The 15,409-nt window shown below is 38.5% G+C and overlaps 1 protein-coding gene across 12 annotated transcripts in view; it reads right to left on the reverse strand.

Moving 5' to 3' along the window:
• The window catches only part of SMIM14 (small integral membrane protein 14), a 144,576-nt gene that overhangs the window by 31,696 nt on the left and 97,471 nt on the right, over positions 1-15,409 (reverse strand). For 5 of the 12 annotated variants that reach the window (XM_024993410.2, XM_059887651.1, XM_059887652.1 and 2 more), the window contains 1 exon segment: positions 894-1,003. In XM_024993410.2, the coding sequence (XP_024849178.1) occupies positions 894-1,003 (110 nt within the window). 12 annotated transcript variants of the gene reach the window in all.

The following is a 15,409-nucleotide window of genomic DNA, read 5'->3' on the forward strand; positions in this document are numbered from 1 at the left end:
ATGAGGAGGTTAGAGACGCCAACCCTCCATACAGCTGAAAATCCACATCTAACTTATAGTCGGCCCTCTGTACTGCAATTGCTCCCAACAAGCAGTCCTGTATCCTCAGATTCAACCAACTGCGGGTCACGCAGTACTGTATGTAGTATTTTACTGAAAAAAATCTGCACATAAATGGACCCTCAGTGTTCAAACCCATTCAAGCGTTTGTTGTTCAAGGGTCAATTTTATTCTATTGTTAATAATAGTGAAGTCTTTCCTTAAACAATGTATATTATATATATATATATATATATATATATATATATAAATTATATAATACATAAACAGCCTTGTGTTTAAGGTTATAGACTAGGCAAGTCTTAAACCTACAATTGAAATCTCACTATACTCCAATAGAACCTATCAAAAACCTGTTCAGAAATCTGCCTCTATCAAATAATTGCTTTGGATTTGGAAATGATCTATATAGAAATCTTTATTGTCATGCCATTCTTTAGAGTAGGATTTGAACTATATCATAAGAGGATGTGTGACTTCATAACAGTTTATCAGGTAAACGAGCTCTGTATAACCAAAAACTATATGCATTAATACAGAAAAGTCTACATAAATGTGTTTACCACTCACGATGGTGAATTCCACCAACATAAATCTACTATAAATGAAGACAGCAATCTGTTTTTATCTCTAGTAAAAGAAATGCTTGGAAAAACAAAAAAGAAATGCTGGCAAGCACTGTAACCATTATGACTTAAACCACTGTGGAATTTTCATTATGAAGTAATTTTTAGTGTCCATCGGATGAAAATTTTCCAAAACCAACATTCTCCCAAAAACAAGACAGAGGGGGTACAGTTCAGTTCTGAAGAGGACTGTCCTGTTCATCTCACCAGATTGATCAGCCTTCTCATCGCATGTTCATGAGAGCAAACACATTCACAGGGATCGAATCCACCTTCTGCCATGATTACCCAGCTTGATTTAACTTGACTGTTTAAATCTAGGAGGAAGGAAAAAATATTATAAGACTGCTATTCAGAGTTACTCTTTCTCTTGAGCTATGAAGAATTCATGTTATGTATAGATTCATAATAGTTCTCTTTATAGTTCAAGTTTATTGACATATCTATGAATTACTATTCTTGAATTATGAATCTATACAAATGACTGGCTACCACTTTACCATCAGACTGATTTTCTATAAATACAAAAGTCTTCATATACTCTCTCTACTGGTCCCACCTGTGAAGATGCTGTTGCTAGAGCCCTATTCTGCTTAATCACCTAATCCTTTAACTTTGTTAGCCTCAGCACTGCTATGGACTGAATGTTTGTGCCAACCGCTGTGCTCCCCCCAGACTCTTACGTTGAAGCTTTAATCCCCAAGGTGATGGTATCTGGAGGTAGGATGGTTGGATGGCACCTCAACTCCATGGACATTAGTTTGAGCGAACTCCAGGAGATAGTGAAGGGCAGGGAAGCCTGGCATGCTGCAGTCCATGGGGTCACATAGAGTTGAACATGACTGAGTGACTAAACCACCACCACTACCTTTGGGAGGTAAGGTTATCAGAGTAGAGCTCGTATAAAACGGATCAGTGCCCTTAAAGACGAGACATGATATCCCTTTCTTTGACATGTGAAGATACAGCAAGAAGGCATCCATCTACACAAGGAGGAAGAGATTCCACACCAGGCACCTGAGTCACAGGCCTCCCAAAATCCAGAACTGTGAGAAATCAATGTTGTTTAAGCCATTCAGTTTGTGCTGTTTTACTAAAGCAGCCTAAGCTGTGTCAAATGGAGAAGAAAATGGCAACCCAATCCAGTATTCCTGCCAGTGTAATCTCATGGACAGAGAAGCCTAGCAGGCTACAGCCCACGGGGTCAAAGATTTGGAAATGACTTAGCAACTGAACAACAACAGTAAAGCTATGTCTACTTTGCAGTCTTCATCCTACCAGGAAAGTCCTCTGAAAGAAAAGAAAAAATGAGTTATCTAAAATGATATCCATGTCAGGGGGAGGGGGGAAGAGGGGCATGAATTAACAAGACAATAGCCAGGAAACGGCTGGAAGATGTTGAAAAACAAGAGTAACAAGTGAGGAGATCTGTCCAAGATGGCAGGGTAGAAGGACGTCCCTCTTCTCCTGAGAGCACTGAAATCACAACCATCGACAGGAAGACACTGGAACCCACCAAAAAAAAGATACCTGACATCCAAAGACACAGGAGAAGCCATAATGAGATGGCAGGAGGGGCACAATTGTGATAAAATCAAATCCTAAAACTGCCAGGTAGGTGAGGTGCAAACTGGAGAACAATTACGCCACTGATGTTCTCCCACTGTAATGAAGGTTCTGAGCCCCACATCAGGGTTCGCATCCTGGGGGGGTCTGGCAACAGGACTAGGAATCCCCAGAGAATCTGACTTTGAAGGTCTGCTGGATTTGATTATAGAACTTACACAGGATGGGGGAAAGCAGAGACTCCTTCATGGAGGACACATAAAGTCTTGTGCATAGCAGGACCCAGAGGAAAGCAGCAGTGACCACGGAGGCTGAAGCAAGCCTATCTGCTAGTGCTGGCAGGTCTGCAGAGGCAAGGGGCGGCTGTGGCTGACTGCCAGCAACAAGGGCACTGACAGCAGCAGTTTGGGGAAGCACATCTGGGTGGAAGCCCTTTTAGGGGCCACCAACAGCTCCACCCGGAGAAGGCAATGGCACCCCACTCCAGTACTCTTGCCTGGAAAATCCCATGGATGGAGGGGCCTGGTGGGACGCAGTCCATGGGGTCGCTAAGAGTCAGGCAAGACTCAGCAACTTCACTTTCACTTTTCACTTTCCTGCGTTGGAAAAGGCAATGGCAACCCACTCCAGTGTTCTTGCCTGGAGAATCCCAGGGACGGGGGAGCCTCGTGGGCTGCCATCTATGGGGTCGCACAGAGTCGGACACGACTGAAGCGACTTAGCAGCAGCAGCAGCAGCAAGAGTCCCACCATACAGCTGTAAGCTCCAGTGCTGGGTCACCTCAGGCCAAACAATGATCAGGGAGGGAACACAGCTCCACCCATCAGCAGACAAACAGATTCAAGTTTTATTAAACTTGCCACCCCTACCCACCACCAGTCCCTCCCATCAGGGAAGCTTGTACGAGCTTTTAGATAGACTCATCCACCAGAAAGCAGACAGAAGAAGCAAGAACTACTACAACCTGCAGCCTGCAGAACCAACCCTCCAATCTCAGAAAGTCAGACAGGCAGAAAAGGCAGAGGATTACGTCCCAGATGAAGGAACATGATAAAACCCCAGAAAAACAACTACATTAAGTGGAGACAGGCAACCTTCCAGAAAAAGAATTCAGGATAATGATGATGAACACAATCCAGGATCTTGGAAAATGAATGGGGGCACAGTCTATGAAGATTTAAGAAATGTTCAACTAAGACCTGGAAGAACTAAAGAGCAGTACATCAAATCACTGGGGGAAAGATAAGCTATTCCGTAAACAGTGTTGGGGAAAGCTGACTCCTTATCCTCATTCCTAAAACAAAACAAATTCTAGATGCAGGAGCAATTTAACTTTTTAAAGTGAGGCCACACACACAAATAGTAACCAGAGCAATGGATCAGAACAGAACGTTGGCAAACTGACCTATGATTTTACCAGAATTTTGAATGTAATAACGGTGGTACTTTATTTATTTTTAGAATATTTATAAAAGTTATTCTTAGAAATACTCTATCTAGACACATATGTATTACTTGAATTTATTTTTTATAACAACTTCACTGAGATAAATCACAATACTATACAGTTCAAGTGCTGAAAATGTACTATTCAATATTTAGTATATTCTCAGAACGGTGCAATCATTGCCACAGTTTTAAAACATTTCATAACTCCAAAATGAAACCTTTACCCATTAGCAGTCACTCTTCACTTTCCTCTCTTCCTCCCAGTACTAGGTAATCACTAACTGGCTTTCTGTCCCCATGAATTTGCCTATTATGAACAATTCATGTAAATGAAATCATACACTATATGGTCCTTTGTTATTTGAATTCTTTAACCAAGAATTACTTGTTATTTATGGACAAGCAAATTAAAGACACTTTAGCCCATAAAGCAGAGAAGTCAATGCTACCCCACTCCAGTACTCTTGCCTGGAAAATCCCATGGATGGAGGAGCCTGGTAGGCTGCCGTCCATGGGGTCGCTAAAACTCAGACACGACTCAGCAACCTGACTTTCACTTTTCACTTTCATGCATTGGAGAAGGAAATGGCAACCCACTCTAGTGTTCTTGCCTGGAGAATCCCAGGGACGGGGGAGCCTGGTGGGCTGCCGTCTATGGGGTCGCACAGAGTCGGACACGACTGAAGTGACTTAGCATAGCATTAGCCCATAAAGAATCCATCCGCAATGCAGAAGATGCAGGTTTGATCCGATCCCTGGGTCGGGTAGATCCCCTGGAAGAGGAAATGGTAACCTACTGCAGCATTCTTGCCTGGGAGATCCCATGACAGGCTACAGTCCATGGGGTTGCAAAGAGTCAGACATGATTGAGCAACTAATGCTTTCACTTTTCATTCTAAAAAACAAACTTCAAAGGACTACTGTGTTGTTGGAAAAGACTCTTGAGAGTCCCTTGGACTGCAAGGAGATCAAACCAGTCAATCCTAAAGGAAATCAATCCTGAATATTCATTGGAAGGACTGATGCTGCAGTTGAAGCTTCAACAGTTTGACCACCTGATGCGAAAAGATGACTCATTAGAAAAGACCCTGATGCTGGGAAAGACTGAAGGCAGGAGAAGGGGATGACAGAGGACGAGATGGCTGGATGGCATAACTGACTCAATAGACATGAGTTTGAGCAAGCTTCAGGAGATGGTGAAAGACAGGGAAATCCGGCATGCTGCAGTCTATGGGGTTGCAAAAAGTTGGATGTGACTGAGCAACTGAACAACAACTGTGTTATCATATGCCACAGTGGTAGTAATCCAAAATATAGTTTTCTATGAGAGATTATATATCCAAAAGTTTGATTCACCATACTGAACATGGTGACTGCAGCCATGAAATTAAAAGACGCTTACTCCCTGGAAGGAAAGTTATGACTAACCTAGATAGCATATTCAAAAGCAGAGACATTACTTTGCCAACAAAGGTCTGTCTAGTCAAGGCTATGGTCTTTCCTGTGGTCATGTATGGATGTGAGAGTTGGACTGTGAAGAAGGCTGAGTGCCGAAGAATTGATGCTTTTGAACTGTGGTGCTGGAGAAGACTCTTGAGAGTCCCTTGGACTGCAAGGAGATCCAACCAGTCCATTCTGAAGGAGATCAGCCCTGGGATTTCTTTGGAGGGAATGATGCTAAAGCTGAAACTCCAGTACTTTGGCCACCTCATGCAAAGAGTTGACTCATTGGAAAAGACTCTGATGCTGGGAGGGATTGGGGGCAGGAGGAGAAGGGGACGACAGAGGATGAGATGGCTGCATGGCATCACTGACTTGATGGACGTGAGTCTGAGTGAACTCCGGGAGTTGGTGATGGACAGGGAGGCCTGGCATGCTGCGATTCATGGGGTCGAAAGGAGTCGGACACAACTGAGCGACTGATCTGATCTGATTTTGTCACTGAGAAAAGTTTCCTAGTTTACTGTCTGAGCTTTCTTAGTAAAAATGAGCCAAAATCTTCAGCTCTGTTTCTTGAAAGGTGCCATTTTAAACCATGGACTATTTAGAAATGGTAAAATAGCTGTCTATTTCTTTAAAGTACGATGCATACATAAAGGACTGGAAGAAAATACATTAAATTTAATGAGTGATCAGTTCTGGAGAGGAGAATATAATTTGGAGGACAGACATTCATTTTGTTAATTTTTAAACATTTCTTAATAATGACTATGTACATATATATGAAAACTTTTAAAATATAGAAAAAATTAAAAAGTCACAATATATAACCACAACCAGGTCACTGGGATGAATGTAGAAGAACGTAATTCCAAGAAACTATAAAGGATCAGTAATTTTGACAGTTAAAGTGATATTCATTACTATAAGCCAAAAATACACTGTGAAGACAAAGAACTTAAAAAAAAAAACACCTTCAACACGTATCAGGGTTAATTTCCTTACTTTACAGATAGTTCTGAAAAATCAGTATGAAAATGGCAATCTAACAGATAAAAGGAGCAAAGAGCATGTTCACAAGGAAAAGAGAACCAATAAGCAACTACAAAATGGAACAAGTGCAAATCTAAACATCACTTTTACCAGAAAATTGGAAATTTTACATGAATGACTTAGATATCCATATCCAAATAAACATGCAAAATTTTTGTATAAGGATGTCCACTGCAATGTTTTTCATAAGAGCAAAAAGTATTAATTCAAAGTGTTTATCCATGTAGCTCTAATTAAATAAACAATAGTATGAGTACATGAAGTCCTATACAGCTGTTGAAAAGAATGAGTCAATTTTCTATGTGATGATTTGGGGAAACATCCAAGATACACTGAGGTGAAATCAAGTGGCATAACAGTCAGGGAAAACCTATTTCCCATCTAGTATCTTCTTGCCTGAGCTAAGGGAAGTGGGTTTGGGGAGGGGAAGCGGAGTTCAAGGCAACCTAAGCTGGACAGTCTTACTCTCCAGAAGGTAGGAAATATCAAATACAAACTCTGACTTACTTCAGTTTTGTCTGAGGCCACTCTGTGTCCATATGTTCTTTTAATTGATAAGCTTTCGATGTAGAGAAAACCCTGAAAATAAACATAATTTACCCTTATGTGTACATAAAGTTCAGCCTTGGAAGTCTAAAGGGCTCGGATTGTGCTGGGTGTGGACATACGCAATATCCGCAAATATGGGTCCTTCCTCCTGCCCTCTCAGTGCCTTGCCAGGCCAATACAATGTTGGTTGAAATTAAAAGATATAACCGTAAGTTTTTTTTAAATAAAATTCAAATACTAAAAGTCCGATGTCTATCCAGTTCTATAGTCCCTTAACACAGAAATACTCTAAGAAAGTGCTATCAAACTGACTTTTATAAAATGAAAGGAGACTTGTTTTTTAGCATCTATCAAAATTATAAAACAGCTATTTTTAGGTCTCTTTAATCTATTTGATTTACAAAATTAGACTCCACCACTACCCACCCCTCCAGACAAAAACACAGCTTGGGGGCAGGAGCCCATTTTAGTCATCACTCTGTCTCTATAAACACCTCCCTCTTTGCTTAAGCCACAACAATGAACAAGTATTCTTTAATTTTGGACAATGTTTATTTTCTCTGTATCTATATATGCCAGGAACATGTAAATCAACTAGAATTTAAAAGTATCTGCTGGTCTTAATTAGCCGCCAGTAAAATACGAAAATGCATTTACAAATAGGACATTCCTCAATAGTGCAATGCTTCTGTGGAAATTTCTGTATGTAAGCTTGAGCTGTTCTATGTACTATTTTCAGTTAAGAGTTTCCACTTTAAAATTACTTAAAAAAAAAAAAAAAAGAATGGAAACAGTTATCTTTTGGCTAGGACTTCAGAACAAGCACCAATGCACATCAGCAGCTGAGTACTAGAGCAAAAACTACCCGATTCCACCCCATATTTAAACCCCTTGGTGGCCAAAGACATTAAGAAGCTGCTCTACCCTGGGCAAGACACAACTGGGCTACTGCATCAGAATTCTGGTAAATCGGCCGAGAAGAGCCCTTTCATAGAAAGTAACTTAAAACAATGCTTTTGCTTTTCATGTTTCAGAGGAGTTATTCGCCTCCTCAATACACTTCCCTAATGTGAGAACAATGCTAAATAATGTCAAAGTTATGGGTTTGACCCTTGAAGACAACCAGTTTTACTCCAATTGGTCACAAAAGGCCAAAGTCATACAAAATAAGAACAGTGTTCTGAAGAAGTTCAAAATAATCTAGGACAGGAGAGAAGTAAATATGGCACAGAAGAAATAGAAGTGGCCATGAGTTGATAATTACTGAAGTTGAGTGATAGATACAAGAGAGCTTTTATACATTTCTACTTTCTTCTATTTTAGGATTTGCCATAATAAGCATTTAACTTATATACCACATCAGTATTTTCCCACTATAATGAATATTTGTGATATTATGACTGGGTGTAAATTAAGCAACAGTTTACAGATGACTTTTTAATGCAGTATAAAGGACAAAACATATCTAAAGCTCTCAAACCATCCACTCTTCAACAACTCTCAGTACAGGACAGCAGTAAAATAATCCACTCAGTATGCTGGGAGGGCAAACACAATTTCCCATATTCCTCAGATCCGGGTCATTTCCTCCACCAACTACAACTAATAAACCTTCCCCAGTAGACTTCAGCTGTAGTTAAATTGGTTGAGTCATCCTGTTTCCGTATGTGCTGAAGGAATTTTCCAGTGCTGTTAACCAATTTACTATCTGCGGTTAGAACCTTAAACACTCTAGCTCACGCTAGGTAGGTTTAATTTACCTTAGTTCATCTTTGGGGAGTCAAATTCAATTGCCTGTTTATAACTTTGGAACAGATGAAAAAAGTAGACACTACTTTTCTATTACTGTGTTTTTTAGAATTATGCTATGGAATTGCATGCTTATATACAGGATTGATTCTTTAGGAAATAAAACTTTTAAAAAGTGGTTCCTGCTTAGGCCAAACACTCTTAGTAGCAAATATTTGTAAAACAGCAACATTATCAGTGTTACATATTTAGTATCAGTGGTACCCCCTGGAAGCACAGAGTAAAATGGCAAATGTCAACCTTCCCATTTCTTGCTTCCCAATTCTCCACCCTTTCCCCAGATGTACCATAGTTAACAGTCAAGTGTGACTACATTCAGGTCTTTTTATATGTATTTATATCCTTTTAAATATATATACACACACATCATTTTGGTAGGTTTTAGGAGATCATATTATACATGTGCTGCAGCTTGCTTTTGGGTAACGTAAGTCTTGAAGACCTTTCAATATATAAAGCTCTACTTTATTCTTTTTAATGGTTACATAATACTCCAAAACATGAACACACAATCTTAGCATTTCTTTAGTAAAGATAATTCAGGGCCTTTCCAACATTTGTTACTATAATGTTGCAACAAATATCTCTGCGCCCATATTTTGTAGGACTAAGTTAAAAAAAAAAAAAAGAAGAAATTTCTAAGTCTAAAGGCATTCACAAAAAGCCTTTACCAATTTCAATTCTATCAGAAGCACATAGTACATATTACTAATTGCACAGCATGGTAGTTAGCAATTCATACAATGTTACCATCACTAATAGTATAACAATACTTAGATATACCAAAAAAACCTTTTTTTGCCAGAATGTCAGGCCCCAAAATATGTCTCATTGCTTTTATTACCCATGTAATGAGGCTGCACATCTTTTCAAGTTATTTCTTCTTTTTCAAACTCTTTTTGTCTAGTTGATTTTAGGAGCTCTTTATATTATTGAGTATTAATCCATTATATCACAGTAAGATTAAGAATGTGTTATAGGTTATTTGCTTCCTTTTCTTCTAGGAATCTAGAAGACCTTCTAGGAATCTACAAAGCCAGATTTGTACGGGTCTCAGTTCAGTTCAGTCGCTCAGTTGTGTCCGACTCTTTGCGACCCCATGAATTGCAACACGCCAGGCCTCCCTGTCCACCACCAACTTCCGGAGTTCACTCAAACTCATATCCATCGAGTCGGTGATGCCATCCAGCCATCTTATCCTCTGTCATTCCCTTTTCCTCCTGCCCCCAATCCCTCCCAGCATCAGAGTCTTTTCCAATGAGTCAACTCTCCCATGAGGTGGCCAAAGTATTGGAGTTTCAGCTTCAACTTCAGTCCTTCCAAAGAACACCCAGGACTGATCTCCTTCAGAATGGACTGGTTGGATCTCCTTGCAGTCCAAGGGACTCTCAAGAGTCTTCTCCAATACCACAGTTCAAAAGCATCGATTCTTCGGCGCTCAGCTTTCTTCACAGTCCAACTTTCACATCCATACATGACTACTGGAAAAACCATAGCCTTGACTAGACGGACCTTTGTTGGCAAAGTAATGTTTCTGCTTTTGAATATGCTATCTAGGTTTGTCATAACTTTCCTTCCAAGGAGTAAGTATCTTTTAATTTCATGGCTGCAGTCACCATCTGCAGTGATTCTGGAGCCCAAAAAAATAAAGTCTGACACTGTTTCCACTGTTTCCCCATCTATTTGCCATGGAGTGATGGGACCAGATGCCATGATCTTCGTTTTCTGAATGTTGAGCTTGTTGAGCTTTAAGCCAACTTTTTCACTCTCCTCTTTCACTTTCATCAAAAGGCTTTTTAGTTCCTCTTCACTTTCTGCCATAATGGTGGTGTCATCTGCATATCTGAGGTTATTGATATTTCTCCCAGCAATCTTGATTTTAGCTTGTGCTTCTTCCAGCCCAGCATTTCTCATGATGTACTCTGCATATAAGGGTCTATTTCCATTTAAATATTTATTTATTAGACTGTTAGCTAAAGAGTTAACAGAACTGTAAACCGTAGAAAAATAGATCTAAAATCCCAAGAGCAATTAAAAATAACATCCAATGACACTGTGAAATATTAGGAGAGTACTCTCATTTTCTTTAATGCTGTAACTAACACACTATCTTCTTCCAGGAACAAGCTGGAAGAACTGAAGGGTAACCATAAACCCTTGATTTTCTTTTAACAATTTTACTTCAGCTCTTTTACTTTGGAATTATTTGTTACTGTCATAATTGTTAAGGACTAAAAGGAAGTAAAAAAAAATAAAATAAAATGTCTTCCAAGCCTAAAAATTTAGGTGGGAAGGCCTTTATATATTTGCATATGTGTGAGAGTTCATCTTGGTTTCTCTGACAGAAGAAACTATTTGGTTTGAATATATCTTTGCAAGAAGCTATTATCACCTACGTTTCTTTTCTAAGAAATTATACTTTTTTAAAAAGAGGGTATTTTACAATATCTAGGGGTAATAAAAATTCCCAAAACATACTAAAATGTTAACATAGATTTCAAGAATATAAAAGTTAATCTCATACTTTTGTAATAAACTGCTGTTGCTGCTGCTGCGTCACTGCAGTCATGTCTGACTCTGTGCAACCCCATAGATGGTAGTCCACCAGGTTCCCCCGTCCCTGGGATTCTCCAGGTAAGAACACTGGAGTGGGTTGCCATTTCCTTCTCCAATGCATGAAAGTGAAAAGTGAAAGTGAAGTCGCTCAGTCAGATCCGACTCTTAGCGACCCCATGGACTGTAGCCTACCAGGCTCCTCCGTCCATGGGATTTTCCAGTCAAGTAGTACTGGAGTGGGTTGCCACTGTCTTCTCCATAATACACTGCAAAATAGTAAATATTTATAAAGTATAACATAAAAGTACTTTTAACACAAAATGCTTAGGAGAACCAGTCATGAATTTTAAAAGCAAATAATTCATATGCTAGACTACCCACAAAGAGTTCTCACATTAATTTGGAATGGAATTACCATTAGATGACTTTTACCTAAAATGGCCTTACTTCTTTACTTCTTGCTTTACCAATGGCTGCCAAATTTCCTTATCATATATACAGGTAAATGCAACAAGAGGAAAAAAATTTAAAAGAATACAACAGGAAGAATGATGTGATCATAAGATATGAATAAAAGACAAACCCCTGAAGATGATTAAAAATGAAGGACCAGTAAGCAAAATGTAAACAAATCTCTTAAGTCTCTAAGAGAAAAAGGAGTTAAAATAGCTAAGAGAGTCTCTAAAAGACATTTAAAATAAGTAAAGACCAAGGGAAAAGATAATTCCCAAAAGAGGTGCTACAGCTAATTAACAAACATTTTAAAAGGTCACCCTAACAAGTAAAATAAATGCAAATTAAAACGTAAACTTTCACCTAAAAAAACCCCAAAAAAGTACTATGAAAGTTTAGTCATGCATTGCTAGTCCTCCAGTTAACGGCCATAACCCTTCTGGAGTTTAATTTAGTAATATGTATCACTGACTCAATGGACGCGAGTCTGGGTGAACTCCGGGAGTTGGTGATGGACAGGGAGTCCTGGCGTGCTGCGATTCATGGGGTCGAAAAGAGTCGGACACGACTGAGCGACTGATCTGATCTGATCTGATCATGAACTATAAAAATTCTATCAATGACATGTGTGTTATCTATGGTTTGCTTTAAAATACTCCCACAAAGGGAGAGGAAAGTAGGAGGGAAAGGGACAAATCTTACTTATAAAATTCCAAGTAGTATTAGATTTATCATGCTCTGGGAGGTAAAGCTTAATCCTACCCCACCCTTAAACATGGACTAGATTTCCTGACTCCCTTCTAAAGGACAGAATTCAGAAAAAGGTAACTTTACAGTAGAAAAACCTATCAAACACTCTCTTAACCACAAGATCAAGGTAAGCCTACAAAACAGAGGAGACAGACTAATATTACTTCCAGGCGATCCTAGGAAAGTCCTTATAAATGATAAAAAGAAATTGACTATTACTGATTTTACTTATCTTAAATTAGTAATATTGAGTAATATAATATTTTCTTTATATTTCTATTTATTTATTTATTGGCTGCGTCACACAACCTGTGGGCTCTCAGTTCCTCAACCAGGGATCCAACTGGCATCCCCTACAGCGGAAGCATGGAGTCTTAACTACGGGACCATCAAGGAAGTCCTGGGTAACGTACTATTAATTCCACCAACATTTATTGTCCTCCAGAAACATTTTGGGATCGCCCTCCTTGAAATCCTACCAAGAAGTTTATAAATTAATATTGCTTTGAAGCAAGTACTGTGCATTACGCTTCCCTGGTAGCTAAGATGGTAGAGAAACCGCCTGCAATGCAGGAGACCTGGGGTGGATCCCTGGGTGGGGAAGATCCCCTGGAGAAGGCAATGGCTACCCAAGGCATTTCTGTCCTTCCACGCAAACATTTTAAACAACAAAATGTCAGCTTATCCTTGGATTCAATCTTGGATTCAATACTCTCTAAAAAAAAAAAAAAAAAAAATCAAAAGAAGAAAAAAATAAGAGCAATCATTTCTAAGAACCTCGAAATACAGAAACTTGACTTTTCCTTTATTTTTCTCAAGATTGAATTATAAAAATATGTACCCTTATTTAACCTCCATACTCTTGCCAATCTCTCATTTCCCCTCTTCTTCAATAAAGGTTAGTTCCCTGCTCCTGCTTCCAAGAGCAATATTACTAAGAAATTCATATCCCTTATAAGAGATGAGTCAGAAACCCAGTATGCTCAATACGAAATTCTTGTGGTTAAGGGGGGAAAAGTATGTAGAAGTATTATGTGGCCAGCATTTAAGTCTACGGGAGAAGTACCAGTTCTGTTAAGGTTATCAGATGTTTTTTCTTGTTTTCCTAATTTTCTATATTTTATTTTTTAAATTGAATCACATATTTACATATGGGTATGCAAATCTGTCACATATATGTAAACACAGATACATGTAAACAAAAGATTCTATCCAAAATAAATACTAAAGGTTGATGCCAAACTTCCTTCCATTAATAACTTAAAGATAAATTTTCTTCTATGGACACTCGCCAATCATCTAAAACCATAAGAATTTAGTATTCAAAAATGATGTGACTAGTGGCCCAAGTGTCTAAGGGACAGAGATAGTAAGAAAACTTGTCACTGTATACTGCCTTTGTGTCTTCTGAGTGATTCAAAAAATATTAACTTTTCAAAAGAATAACTTTACCGTGAGCATCCTGTTCTTCCCATACCAGAACCATTTGCTCTAGGGACAAATAATTACATCTCAACTTTCCTCTTGAACTGAACATGCTAAATTATCTTAAGCACACTATCTGACCTTCCATCATCACTGAATTTGTTAGCTAGCATTAAGCATAAAAAATGGTATTCTAAACTCTGGAAATATATGTGTTACAAAGTAAACCAAATCCCATTATTAGTGAGAAATAACCAAGTATATAAACAGACCATACAATGGATATTTCTAAAGTCAGCCTTTGCCCTAAATCTGAGGTAGTCATTCTTTATAGTATACTACAGACTAAGAACCACTGGTCTAGATATATAAAAACTTGTCTCTGGATTGGAAAGTACATAAGACTATACCCTCTGGCTCAGGGTGTAGCCAGTTTTCAATGTTTTACCTTTCCCTTCCTCTACTCATCCTCTGGTGGAAGTATTAACAGTTAAAGAGGATCAAAATGCTGTAACAACGGAGTATGCTGGTATAATGTTTTGGTAACATCTGGTCAATTGAGTTTAAAATAAAAGCAAATGGGAATTCATTTTAAAAATACACATATAACAAGGAAAATAAAGGAAAACAGATGAGAACTAGACTAGGTTTTTTTTTAAGTGTTTTCCCAAGACTCAGTCAGAATCAAAGACATCTGGATACATTTCATAGACGGGAAGCAGAAAAAAGAGGGTGGAGGGAGGAGAGAGATAAGCGATAATATTAACACTCAGTAAACAGGAAAACAATTCCTTTTTCTAGAATTTTCTGAACATACCAACCACAAAGTGTATTTATATATCAAAACTTGAATTACAAATAAATGAGGGGATCAATAGTTTAATAAATGCTAGGAATGTACAAAGTACATGCTAAGAATGCCTTCTAGCAATTAAGGAAAAAAAAAACCCTAAGTGATTCTAGAAGACAAATTTAGGTGAGTATTTGATCTTTAACGGCAGAACAATGAAAAATATCAACAAACTTACAACATAATATATGCATTAAAAAATCTCAAATACAATTACAACAGCCAAAGAATAGGGGGAAAAAATCACACTCCACTAATATGATAAGCAAAGATTTCTTAATAACATAGAACATATACAAACAGATTCTTAAAGTGGGAACTGCACTGGAGATTACAAACTATAATTTTATGGCAATATGAATTCAGAAATTAAAAAATGTTCATGCCCTTTGAATAATTCCACTTCTAAGGTTCTATCATTTTTTTTTAATCTGAAATACAAAGACCTATGTACTAAGATTGTTATCACAGCTTTATCACAGTGAAAAACTGGAAACGGTCTAAATGTCTGGCTGGTGACTCAGTGGTAAAGAATCTGCCTGCCAATGGAGGAAATACAGGAGACTCGGGTTCAATGCCTAGGCCGGGAAGATCCCCTGGAGGAGGAAATAGCTACCCACTCCAGTATTCTTGCCTGGGAAATCTCATGGACAGAGGAGCCTGGTGGGATGCAGTCCATGGGGCTGCAAAGAGTTGGATGCAACTAAACAACAGCAACAACAAATGTCTGGCTAAAAGGAAATGCTTAAATTAAGATACATACTGTGAAGTATCGTGCAGCCAAATGCTTCATCTTCTTTCATAATGACATGGGGAAATAAGC

The sequence above is a fragment of the Bos taurus genome, chromosome 6 (genome assembly GCF_002263795.3).
Source record: "Bos taurus isolate L1 Dominette 01449 registration number 42190680 breed Hereford chromosome 6, ARS-UCD2.0, whole genome shotgun sequence".
NCBI classification, from domain to species: domain Eukaryota; kingdom Metazoa; phylum Chordata; class Mammalia; order Artiodactyla; family Bovidae; genus Bos; species Bos taurus.